Source organism: Linepithema humile, chromosome 1, assembly GCF_040581485.1.
Source record: "Linepithema humile isolate Giens D197 chromosome 1, Lhum_UNIL_v1.0, whole genome shotgun sequence".
NCBI lineage: Eukaryota > Metazoa > Arthropoda > Insecta > Hymenoptera > Formicidae > Linepithema > Linepithema humile.
In genome coordinates, this window is record NC_090128.1 from 16,157,434 (window position 1) to 16,170,983 (window position 13,550).

The following is a 13,550-nucleotide window of genomic DNA, read 5'->3' on the forward strand; positions in this document are numbered from 1 at the left end:
TGCATCATTTTTTGTAAACTAATGCTGGCATTGGTATGGAGTAACTACACCAAACTCCCCTTGTTTCTCTCCCCGCTGCATCACCGTTAGAAACGACGGCGAGAGGGACAGCTCTGTTCTGCAAGTTGAGATAGGACCACGGCCAATCAGCACGATGCACCGTCGCGTTGCTATCACACATCCGCGCGAGCAATTCGGCGTCGAGTGGGGCGGACAGACGGCGTACGAATCGCAACCGTGTGGCAGCGCCACTTTCGTCTCCCTTCCTTCACTGAGGCGGTAGGCCGGTCACATTTGAGCGAATCGCAGCTGCCGAAAATGGCACCGCCCATTTCACCGTCCCTCTCTTTGAGCAGACGGAGCTCACGATCGTATCGGGGTGTCACGCGCTTGTTCGTCTGTAACGTGGTGTTTCTCGGCTGGAGGGAGTTCGGGAGTTACATTATTACACGCGTGCGAGGCAGGATAACTCTCTCCCAGTTGTGTACCATGATGTGGCTTTCGTGCGTCGCCGTCGTCTTCTCGCATGGCGCTTCGTAATCGCACGCGGTGGTGCACGCGCGTCAATAGCTCGAAACTATCGTATCAGAGGTGCCGTTCCTGCCGCGCTCGCGTTGTGACGCCCCGTGTGATGTCGCAGAAAGGTCGACGATAGCCGTGAAAAACGATCGAGAACGACGGTCTGCACAGCCAGGCGCGTCCAGGAATCACGGAATTTCTTCTCGTCGGAACTTCTCGGAGAAATCATGAAGGTACTTAGAAAATCATGCACGTGTAAATGTAACTCTTAACTTTCATATACGCGTGACACGCGATAAATTAACAAACGTAAATATGATACATTTTATTGCGTTTTAAGAATACTGATTTATTTCAATGTCTATACAGAATGTCTCAGAATAACCACGACAACGCTCGTGAGCGGATGGAGCCGAACTGAAAAATCATTTACCGTTTTGCAATATTTGCAATAATTATGTAGAAATTAATTAAAAAGAATTGGCAAATGAGCGTGTTCTATTGTGTAGTCGTGCGTTTCGCGCGACTATAGAAGATACGCTCTAGGCATGACAGTGGCGAGTATTGTATGGCAACAAGAAATTTGGTCGCACCGAAAACAAAAGTAACACGCGAGCAGCGAGCTGACAGAAACTTTACTTTCTATGCGACACTGGCCACTGGCATACCTAGCACATGTCTAGATATACATCTTAGAGTCTAGCTACGCGAAATGCACGCTTATTTGCCAATTCTTTTTAACTAATTTTTCCATAATTATTGCTAATATTGCGCAAAACGGTAAAGGACTTTCCAGTTCAGTTTACTGTACTCTATTTGCTAGAGCGTTGTCGTGGTTATTCTGAGATATCCTGGATACATATAAAGAATATATGGATGTATCAAGAATTAATCAATCTCAGTATATGTATAGAAAAAGAGTAGAAATATTTAGAAAAATTATTATATTTTATCAATGTGTATGAGTATCAAAGTATCTACTTGATGCAATGAGACTAGTAATGAAATACAAAATAATTATATATATATTTTTGAAATATATTTATAAATAAACTAAAATGCAAATTATATGTTTTGAAAATTTGCAGAATGCACCACAAATCATTAATATTTATTTCAAATTTTTTTTACAATTAAAATTTGGCATTAATCAAATATCTACTTTAATGTGCCATCTCCTATGAATAAGCAATCAAATTAAAATATTGTGAGACATGAGCAATACAGGTTTAGTTTAAACATAAAAAGATTGTCTTTTAAGAACAACTATGTAGATGAAAATTAATTCTTTGTAGCTAATTTTTAATCGAATAACAACATAAAAATTAAGCAAAAAAAGAAATATTGACAAATGACAGTGAAGTAATTAGCAGTACAAACTAAAAAAATTATTAAATTGTAAAATTTATAAAATAAAATTATGAAGAAATGATGAAATTTTGATAGATAAAATGTAATTAAGTCTATCAAAAAATAATATTATATGATTCTTTGGCTTCGTTTTTAAGTCTCTCCCTTCTCTTTCTCCTCCCTCTCTCTCTTTCTCCTCCTCCTCCTTCTCCTCCTCTTCCTCCTCCTCCTCTTCCTCTTCCTCTTCCTCCTCCTCCTCCTCCTCCTCCTTCTCCCCCTCCTCCTTTTCTTCCTCCTCCTCCTCCTCCTCCTCCTCCTCCTCCTCCTCCTCCTTCTCCTCCTCCTTCTCCTCCTCTTCCTCCTCCTTCTCCTCCTCCTTCTTCTGCTCTCTCTCTCTTCTTCTCTCTTATGTCCGAAAGGATTGAAGATTTTTGTTAAATGCCTCTTCTTCCCCATTGCAAGTTTGACGCAAACCCGCGACATGCATACGGATGAATTACACACCCAGCTGCAAATAGACGTTGTATATGCTACGTAAAATATGCGTACACGCGAGTGGAACTGTAAATTCGCGTAAGATCACATCGCGGAGACAGTCAACATCCTACACGTGCTAAGAAAGGTGCGTGAGTTGTTACGCGAAAAGACGACCTTTCAGGATAGAGTGTTGTTCGCGGCGCGTGTGGTCCAGTAAATTGTCGGCATAAAGCACGCAAAATGCCGCATCAGCTTGATCCGGAGTTATATAGCTCCGATTTTAAGTCTCTCTCTCTCTCTCTCTCTCTCTCTCTCTCTCTCCCCTCCCCTCCCCCTCACACTCTTTTTCATTCCCTTTCTGGTTCCGTGCGTCCTGCGCTTTGGTGAAATAAGCAGAGCAACATACATGGTGAATGAAAAACGAAACGAGACTTCAGAGCAACGAAGAGAAGAAATATGTACGAGGCGCAAATCGCAAGGCACACTATACTCAGAGCGAATTTATTACTCCGCCGCAAATTATACACGGTATAATTTTTAATCCAATGTTTTTAAAATAATTTGTTTAGATTATTTCCTTTACAATATGGGTAAAATCTTATTTTGGCGACATAAAAATCAATGCATTCAAAGACTAAACATTATAAGTATAAATCATTGTCGAATATGTCAAATATATGTGCGATAAGTAATTCGATACAGCAGCGGCAATAAATCGTGCGACGTTGTTTACATTTTGACAGTAATTTTGCGGTGTAACATGATAACGTGATAATTCGAGTACGAAAACGCACGGCACTTTGATCGCACGCCAGATAGCGGAAAATAATTTATTCGTAAATGATATATGATAGATGTTTAAAAATTGTACATAACTAGTCTTTTTTTTTTCTATATGACCGATTATTATTTAACAAATAGATCGCGATGTACAGGGTTTCTCGATTATTATCAAATAATATAATAGAAAGGCATTGAGAGCCGTCGCGAGATGTTAGTGCGAAATTTTAATTTTTTTTAAAGAAATTAATTTATTAGTCTACGTGAGACAGTTAACTTTGTACACCGATCTCTGGTTCGAGATACTTAAAGTGTACGAAAATTTTAGTATATTGTTCTCACATATGGAAAATCAGTATGTACTGATAGGAATTATTAGAAAGAAAGGAAGAGAGAAAAAATATCAGGGCGCGAATGGCTAAGCCGGGAATTTCTCGATTACTCTCGGCTGTTACACGCGCCTTAACAATTGGCGCGCCGAGGTTTTCTTCGTATCGCAGCGCGTTGAGATTGCACGGGCGTGAGCGATCGTCACGCAAGAGTCACTCACGCACTACGAAAGGTACACTCGTGCACGCGTGGGCAGCGTCAGCCATTCAGCATTGAACGCGCGCGCGAGCGCCATTGTCACGGCTCGTTCGGTATCTCTCGAAAGGTTGCTCATCTCGATCACGGGGTGTTCCGGCGCGCGGGTAATAAGTGATTCGAAATCCTAATCATGTAACGAATCTCTTCTTCCTTTGTCGCATCCTTGCAGTACAATGTCGAGACCATCAGAATAGACGACGGCGGTGGCGACAATGTGGTATGCGAAACCAAAATCGGATGGAAATTTAAATGGATTTCGAGTAGCAGACCCTTCACTCCTGTCGTGTCTATTGTACCTGTCTGCCTGCACATAAGATTCTGTTTCCACACGAAGCGCCTCTTTTCTATGAAAGCGTAAAGCAGGCTCGTGCCTCGTCCTCAACGACCGACGCCCGCCGGTCGGTCGACGCGATCTGGTCGTTTCGAGGAAACCCGAATGTGCTCGAGATACACAAAAAGCGATGAGTATTATTTTCGGTCATCGTCTGGAAACAGGGGGAATAGCCGGCCACTTTGTCAACTTGTCACCTGGATCACCGTGGAAACGGACGAAAGGACGCTCAGGAAAGAGATCGAGATCAGGTCGTGTTTTTTTCATACCAGGCAGTCTCGAATTCTTTTTCGTCGTAGCATGTCGTTTTCTTGACGTTTCACATCGACCTAATCGATAGGTAGATAAATAGATTGCCACGCGAAAATAGAAGAAAGTTAGTGAAATTAATGTTGGCGGAGAAAAATAACCTTTGCTCGGTAAGAATTCATAACAATCGATAGAGAGCCATTCATGCGAATATTTGGCATTTATAATTTTTGCGCGTCGCACACACGCTCTCTCTCTCTCTCTCTCTCTCTCTCTCTCTCTCTCTCTCTCTCTCTCTCTCTCTCTCTCTCTCTCTCTCCCTCCCTCCCTCTCTCCCTCCCCCCTCTCTCTGTCCTTAATAAATTCCTTCTACGAGGATCCGTGTGTATGTGGGCAAATTCTGTTAGATAGTAACGCCGTCCTCTCTCGCATCCAGGCAGTCTACTACAAAGTGTTCGTTTCTAATTAACGGTCGTGTTCATTAGCGACTGAAAACGAATTTGCGCTCTACGCGCCGAGATTACGAGGAGACCACGGACCATGTCATTCCAAATACATCGAACACAAACTCGACAATCGACAGTCGGTTCACAAAGGTTGCAGCTTCAATTGTGCAGATTTTTCCGTATTTCATAAATACGCAATTTTATTTTCGTCAAAATATAATTTGTTTGTCGCTAATTACAATTATTACAAATATAAATTACATAAAAAAATAATGATAATTCCCTTATTACATATTTATAAATAAATTGATTAAGATAAATATTCTGTAACTCTGCAAGGAATAGAAAAGAAAGGGGCACCAATCATCGTGTCGGTTGACTTCGGTTTTACGTGTTGCTACATCGTATTATGATTATTATATGGACGAGTGCGTATACCTACTACACGAAAGAATAGTTTTGCCAGGAAAAGAAATATCGATTTCAATGGACACAACGTGTTCCGGGCTGAAAATGACACAGACCCGCGAGGGCCGATGAAGGGCGGGTATCCTGCATTGGCGACCCCTATAAGGCCGCCCCCCCGTCGACAGGCTTTCAGCTTTGAAAGTCATACTCTATGGCAGTGTCTATCGGTTTAGAAAGGGACCGAAACCGAAACCGAAGCCGCTTGCAAGTTGTAAGAATGGAGCCTCCACGGTTTTAAACAGAGGCGTGTACGAGAGGACTCAATATGAGAGAGTACGAAATACAAGTTGACTATGGGTCCCCCTTCGTCTCGCAAAAGGTGCTTGAAAATCTTCTTCCAGTAAGAGTCAATAACACCCGTAAAAGCGGGATTATAAGAATAGGTAAATCTGTAGATCTGATTATAAGGGGTCGAGGGAAACCAACTATTGGGTCGGCGATGCACGCTAATGTGAAAATTATATCCGTTACTTTTCAAGAGATAATACGCGTATGTGTATAATTGGGGCGATGAGAATGTTGAGAAATTCGTCGAGTATGCATTCATGTGTCTAGGTAAAATAATAACGGTAGTTGTTAAAGCGCTAAACTACACAGTTAAAATATAAAATTATAATTTGAGTCCACTTTTTTGGTAGATTTTCATTTAAGTAGAAAGTTGTTCCATTGCTTTGCTCTAAAAGAAAAAAATACATTGTGCGCAATAAAACTATTTTGTAGTTCTACTGCCAGCTACAGAATATAAATGGATGCACTTTGCAAAATATCTTATAAAGTTATGTCCATTCTTTTCAATGAACCACGGCCATGTTAACGTCAATTTTTCATACAAAAATATTTATAATCTCAATTCAACATTTACAATCATAAAAGTTTTTCAATCTTTGTTTGAGAACATAATTAATGGCAAACTAAATCATAACGGATCGTTATTCAATTATTCGAATTAATATTTCACGATTACTAATTCTACGAATTCTCGCCTGAAAGATTTGTTATTATTTAGAATTTATGAATAAATAGCTTTAATTCTTTAGTAAGAATTCATAGTCGGTTACTCTTTAATTATCATCAAATCATTAAAAAATCATCAAATTGTTAAATAAGACTTTACCAGCAATTAATAAGTAATTAATAAGAGATTTTATGTCATACAGTTTGACGTTGCTTGTTAATCTCATGTATAATTATCTTTACAAAATTTTCAATTAATGTAAATTTATGCCGACAATAATAATCATTGTATGTTAGAAGAAGAGAATGGTATATTAAATATTTGATGATACAAAGCGATACATTATTCATTATCTATATATTATTGTATAGCTATCATTTACGAATCTGAAATTAAGGAAACGACAAGTAGTTAATGAATAAAAAATTATTTGAGAATTGCTAATTCTTATAAAAATTAATTAATAATTAATTACTTATGAAACTATGATTATTTGACACAAATTGGCTATAATATGACTATACACATATATTTAATAATTGATTATGAATTCTAGACAGGTGGATTTTTTAGAATTACAATTTTATTTAATTTTTTTATAGCCTTATGTGACTTGTATTCTCAGCACTCCGTATGCTAATATATTCCGCCAAGCGGGAGCATTATTCCTGTCTTTTAGTTAATATGCAGCAATAAATCTGTAAAAGAAAATATTTCTTATCTATGAAACAAAAAAGTTTTAACCAGTGCACCTCAAATCTCTCCAAAGCTGGACGTTTAATTATGCAAATCTGTCTAAATTCTCGGCTGCATCCCGACTCACTTTCATTGCGTCGCTACGAATTCTTTCACATTCGAACGCGTATACATTAGACGAATACTCTTGAAAGAAATCCAATCCCGCATTTTACGACACCGCTTTACATACAACGCAAAGTTATTATCGTCACCTATAACTCTCTGGCGCGCGTATGCGCGCATAAGCGCGGATAAGCGTTAATACGTTGCTCGCCGTGTTGCAAAACGCGAACCTGAATAGCGTCTTCTCCTTCAGATTCACACACAGTGGATGCCGTCATTATATATCAATATAAATTACACGCGTCAATGCTCGTAAAATGTAAAACGTTCAAACAACATGGAATAACATCGATATATCGTATCGCTCCATGCTTTCACTTATCTTCTCGAATCTTTAAACGGATACTAATCGGATTTGCAATGTTGTTACAACAAATTAGTTCAACTGTGTGTGGCGCCTGAAAAATTAGATCGATATCAACTGTCACGGATCGCGTCGAGCGATAACGATTCCTCTCCGCATTTATTCACCTTTCGTTATTTATCGTCCGTATCTTATTTCAATATCTACACTGCCTTGTGCGGGCTTCCGCGATTCGCAGATCGAGCGTATCCAGTTTGCGCGGCAAATGATCCGGTAGGCAGCTGGTCAAGCGCGAAGGCACCCCGTCGTGAGGTGAATGTAACCGCAAGCGATCGGCGCAGTCAAACGGCGCTCAATTTCGAGTGTCGCTCCCCACACGAGCGATATGCGCGTCGCTCATTCCTTTTCAATATGGTAACACACGCGTGTCTGTGTCGCACAAAGTGCTGGTACACGTACCGCCTGTAAACGCATGTCTTCTCGCCTCGGCACCTCTCACGCCGAAGTCACGCCGTGTACACGCCCTGCAGCCCCCCGCGTCACCACACAATACATTCCCCCAAATAAGGGTTCCACCGGTGGCTGCGTAACGCCGATGGAACCGCATAATGGCCGAGCAACCAGTCGCCTCTTCGAATTCCCCCCGCCCCCCCCCCTCCCCCCGGTCATTATGTTACCGGTCTTGTTACGGTAAACCTCCAATGGTGCGTTAACATCGACTCCACGCAGCCCCTTCGATGTCATCGACGAAATAACTTTTGAGCGAGGGAGGCGTACTTGGGTCAGATCAGTCTCGGGTCTTTTAAAATTCCCGGAAACTCTGCGCTACTGGCGAAAAACTTTAGTATATTTTATTTGTTTGTTTCGAGGGAGAAATAATTTTTGTCCCCTCAATAGTTGTGGAACAATCGACTAGACGTTTAAAGATGTATATGAAAATATCAACATCGTACAAATGTCACAAGTTGTTTAATTCTGCCGCCGAAATCTAGACACCTCGCGTCCATTTGAACGGCGCAAATTTAGACTGTTGTTTTGTTGCATACGCAGACGGAAGTGGAGGACACGAGCGGCGATGGAGCATGCGACGGTGGCGTCGGCGGTGCGAATCTCGCCTATCCCGAGGGCACCAGCGGCCTGGTCGTCGGCCCGGAAACGTCGCCGGGCGTAATGGAGTGCGGCGGATGCGGCGAGCGTGTACGCGAGCGTACCGTCCTCTGCGTGGGCGGACGTACGTGGCACTCCAAGTGCCTGAGGTGTTGCGCCTGTGCCAGGCCGTTGCACGATCAGCAATCATGCTTCCTGAGGGGAATGCGGCTCTACTGCAGGCACGATTACGTCCTGTAAGTCCCGATCGTCAATTCACACTTTCACGTTTGAAATAATATCTCGTATCATGTTTTAATTGCATAACGATTTTAAAGCAGTTTACTGAGTTTCGCCTATGTGTTAATCTTGAGGGAGGAAGAGAGAGAGAGAGAGAGAGAAAGAGAGAGAATGATTGCGTCTTTTTGTTCGCATCACCGAATGAATAAGTGGAATATTTTTGTTGCGGGCACGATGCGCATCGATAGCGATGTAAGACGTACAGTCGTGGAGATCAAAGTCGACGAAACCCGGCGGTGACTAGTCGATTGTACGGAAGGCTTCGGGCGCAGTCTGCCCAATGTGTTTATCCAACTGTCAATCAGTTACTTGAGTCACCTGGATCGTACAGCAACCGAACCCCGACATTGACGTCGCTGATATCCGATCGCTGCGCGATCCGTCCATATCTGGCGATAGCGAACGTTTGAAATTTCAAGTGTATTCAATTCATACGTGTAATACTGACAATGTCAACCGAGATTTCTGCGAGTTGTAAGCGAGAGAAAACAATTTATCTGTGAAACGTCAATTTTGACACATCACCATCGCGGAATTCAATAACATTCAATTTAAAATATCATTAATAAATTGTTCATTATAACCGTAATTCTGGAGTTACTTTTTCAAAATTTGACTAATTTGAACGGACTTGGGAACAGTTATGCGGGAGGTCTGAAAGAATCTGCCGCGTAATTTTTGTAACTTTCTGCCTAGTAATGCTGCCATACGATGACCCGGTTATCGGCAGGATTCCGACACGATCTGTGGATCCGTCCACAACCGCCACCGACAAGGAACTCGGAAAGAATCGAAGCCATCCCGTATCTTCCCTCGCACGTTCTGTAAAATGTAATTGTTTCAAGACTAATGAAAAACATGAAGAAAACAGAAGGCGAAAGGGTGGCTCATATATCAACTACTGCTCTTTAAGGAGGCATAAGATATCCCCGTATCTTTCCGCGTGTCTCTCTTATCTTGCATCGACATGCAACTCGCTTTGTGACTTGTTCGAGAATCGGCGTGTCATAATGTCGCGGACGAGTCACTCGAAATTCAAATCCCTATCTAGCTTTGGATGTAGGCGTGACAAGGGAATCATCTCTAGCGCCAGAACAAGGAATTAACTGCTTCTCTCAAAGGACAATAGGATTAAGGCGTACGTATCTGTTTACTTTGCCTTCCTTTTTTATTTCTTTTGTGTTTAAAGAAATATATAAGATTGAATATATCATAATAAAGAGAGAGACACACACACACGCGCGCGCGCGCGCACACACACCACCATATTTTTTGATAGGTAGAAAATAAATTAAATTGAATCGAAACAATTATATATAGTAAAATAAGTTTTCTGATCTCAAATTAATTCAGTTGAAAGAAAAGCTATCGAAAGCTGTAAGTGCATTTTCCATGAAGTATTAATTTGAAGATTAAAATTTAAATGAAGAAGGTCTATTTTACACTCCGTACACAGATAACCGATGCGTGACTCGCAAATTTGTTAAATTGAAAGAAAAAGAAAAAAAAAATGAATAAATTAATTTTCGGCACAGAAGCGCGCAATATTCTGTTGCGATATTCAAAGTGAGAGCTTTTCTGGCGACAACATCCGCAGCGTAGGGTGTGGCGGGTTGATTCAGCGGGATAGTCGCGTGGCCAACCTATAGGATATTCAAAGTGCGTGCGATGTTATACCGTGGACATCACGCAAATACAATCCGCATAAGCACAGTGCCTTTCGATTGGCGAGCGCACGGGAAGAAGAAGCTGGACGTGGTATCGGATCGGATGCACTTTCCGTGTTCATGAATATGATAATGGGCTAATGGCCGTCTAGTTGTTGTTTAATTATCGACCGCGACACTCTCGGCCGACACGAGCGACTGTACGCTGAGAAGGACAACCACCTCTGGTTGTTGTGCATCCTACGGATCGATTGCAAGCCTCACCGAGCCATTCATTCGGGCGTGTGCAAGCGCGCGTGTCGTGTGTGCAGGACACGCTCGTGTCCGCAGCCGTGGTACACGGCTACCGTTTACAGCGAGTTCCCTCGCGGAGGCCTCGGCTCGTAGACTCGCATAAACCCATGCGATGATTAGACTCGGAGAGCCGCGAGAATATGATGGACAACGACGCAACTTGTATAATTCAAACTACCTAATGCGACAGGATATTGTATAATTCCTGGATCGCTTGCACGCTCGTGAGTTAATTAAAACGCAAGGATCTCGGATTACAGACGCGTCAGTATGCGGGCGTTAAAACTGTCTCTCGTGGAAGACAATTTCTCGTGCGTTTTCCTGCGCAAATCTTTCCCGAAGCTCGGGAGGAAAGAAAGACCGAGGAGGTGTTTATTTTATTCGGATGAGAGCCGAAGAAATAAATGGCCGCAAAACACGCGCCACTGAAGGAAAGCACTCGTGGACCTCGCTTACCGACGCGAATATCTCTTCTCTCTCCCTCTCTCCCTTTTCTTTCTCTCTCCTTCTCTTTTTTTATCTTCGCTTCGGCCTTCGTATCTTTTTCTTGTGTTTGCGAATTACGTCGAAGCAGTTATCATTATAGCTCGTACTCGTTTTAATCGAATAACGAGTCGACTATATTAGCTGTCGCTATAACGTAGCGTGAAATAAGTCTCGATGCTCGCGCGATTAACAATGCAACGTTTACGCACTTGACACGTGAGAACACCACTTCTCATGTTTGTAGAGCTTTCGGCGCCAAGTGCGCGAAATGTGGACGTAGCGTGGGTGCCGGCGATTGGGTGCGAAGGGCCAGGGAAAGGGTTTATCATCTCGCCTGTTTCGCATGCGACGCTTGCTCGCGTCAGTTGTCGACCGGCGAGCAGTTTGCCCTTCTAGACGCCCGATTGCTCTGCAAGGCGCACTATCTCGACGTCGTCGAAGGCAACAACACATCCTCCGATGGTGAGAATGTCGCCCACTTGAATGTTTCTTTTCCTAATTTCTTGGTGAAAATGATCGCAAAAACCATTAATGTGAAGTAAAGTTGTTAAAATCAAATTTTTGATCTACATAATACATGTGCAATAAGATTTGGAAAAGGATTAAAAATCTTGACGATTCTGCAAATAATTTTCTTTTACTTGAAATCAAATTGAATTTGTATGTATATTGTATTATCTTTTAAAAGAACTGCTTTAATTATAATCAAAATTAATTGAACAGATAGTAATATGATTCACGATCCTCTATTGTACAAGCCGACGCGCGTTGAGCGAGAATGATGCGCTTTGATCGAGATGGATCGCGTAACGGTAAGGAGAGAGGTACGGCTAATTGGTACTTTCGCAGAAGGCGGTGACTCCGAGAGCGGCCACAAGGGCGGTAACAAGGCGAAGCGTGTCAGAACCACTTTTACCGAGGAGCAGCTCTCCGTTCTTCAGGCGAATTTTCAATTGGACAGCAATCCCGACGGCCAGGACCTCGAAAGGATAGCGCACGTAACTGGGCTCAGTAAAAGGGTCACGCAAGTTTGGTTTCAAAATTCAAGGGCGAGGCAGAAGAAGCATCTTCACACGGGCAAAATGAAAGGCCAACACGGTACATTGTGCTCAACATTTCTTACCTTCAATAAATTAACAAAAAGATTTCATTTTAATTTGCATGTAAAAATGTTGTAAATTTGAAAATCTCTGGAAATTCTATCGGGAAGTTGCAAGGAAACTCTTTTCTCACAAAGATTTCAGTCACCCGTTATTTATAATAATAACAATTAATAAGTGCGATTATAAGAGCATCGAGAAACAAATTTTTACAGTGCATCAGTCACCACCGAATTCCACCGCATCGCCCAATGATTTCGGTCGACATATCAACTTACACCTCACATATTCGTTTCAACATCAGCAACATCAACATCAGCAACAACAGCAGCCGCAACTCAGCCCGGCCACGTGCAAGAGTCCCACGAGTTCCATTTATCACAATCATGGTAAGAAATCCAAAAAGTTTCGCGACTGTCATCTTGAAAACTCGATTAAAACGATCATTAATTTGAAGAATTCAATTACTTTATCGCGATTTCATTGACTTTATTCTCAGGATCGGAACAGTCGATGGACGAGCTCTCGCAAGACTCGATGCTACTATCTATGCCGAACGAAGTTTAATGACACTGGCACAATTCAGCATATTGTAAATACACGCGTTGCTTGAAAAAAAAGGTAGAGATACACGCCTCGAAGAAGCATCGCTCACAAAACCCGGGTATTGTTTTATTTATCTTAAAAGGGGAAGCTTACTGTCTCACGCTATTACTCTTCGATGACTCTTCCAATCAATTGCTCATACTTTTTGCTCATATCTCGCATTCTTTCAGTGTCAAACTTCTGAAAAATATCAAGCGAGTAACGTTCCGCGTTACGTGATTACGTATTGTTTCGCAACATATTGAGAAATTTAAACAAAGATGTGTGCGCGCGCGCGCGCGTATGCTGTACATGTGTATGTGTGCGAATGTGTGCAATCGTGATTTGAATCGATTCTACCTCTTTCTCAGTTGTGTGCATTTGATAATGTCGTACACGTCATTCATTCTTTCCCCGTCCCTCCATCTTTTCTGTGAAAGAATGTAAAAAAAAATAGCTCGTTATCGGAGACGTAAGTGATTTGCGATTCGTCATCAAAATATCGCATGTCCCGTAGCAATGCTTCAAATGAAAGTATCTTTCGTAGTATTTCAATAGTCGTGTAAAAGGATCATTTAATATGAATGTATCGTAATGTAAATATTGTAAACTATATATATATATACATATATATATATATACAATTGCACATGTTGAACAAAAAAAGAGTACCTGTATTTTTTGTACCCTGATTATTATCCTCC

At 41.7% G+C, this 13,550-nt stretch overlaps 1 protein-coding gene across 2 annotated transcripts; it reads left to right on the forward strand.

Moving 5' to 3' along the window:
* The first annotated feature begins 363 nt into the window (after positions 1 to 363).
* Positions 364 to 13,523, forward strand: Awh (Arrowhead). Of its 2 annotated transcripts, none has more exons than XM_067349588.1 (6): positions 364 to 752; positions 8,379 to 8,671; positions 11,406 to 11,623; positions 12,014 to 12,259; positions 12,477 to 12,650; positions 12,761 to 13,523. In XM_067349588.1, the coding sequence occupies exons 1-6, from the start codon at positions 747 to 749 to the stop codon at positions 12,826 to 12,828; spliced, it is 1,005 nt and encodes a 334-aa protein (XP_067205689.1). In that variant the 5' UTR covers positions 364 to 746; the 3' UTR covers positions 12,829 to 13,523. The 2 variants fall into 2 exon arrangements, with proteins under 2 accessions (XP_067205689.1, XP_067205685.1); XM_067349584.1 differs by having other exon boundaries at positions 371 to 752; positions 12,011 to 12,259.
* The last annotated feature ends 27 nt before the right edge of the window (positions 13,524 to 13,550 follow it).

What these genes read in the sequence shown, in the direction of transcription:
- Awh (XM_067349584.1), top strand. An exon ending in CAAAATGAAAGGCCAACACG is followed by an intron (nt 12,260 to 12,476) that starts GTACATTGTGCT and finishes AAATTTTTACAG; the next exon opens with TGCATCAGTCACCACCGAAT. An exon ending in TTCCATTTATCACAATCATG is followed by an intron (nt 12,651 to 12,760) that starts GTAAGAAATCCA and finishes CTTTATTCTCAG; the next exon opens with GATCGGAACAGTCGATGGAC.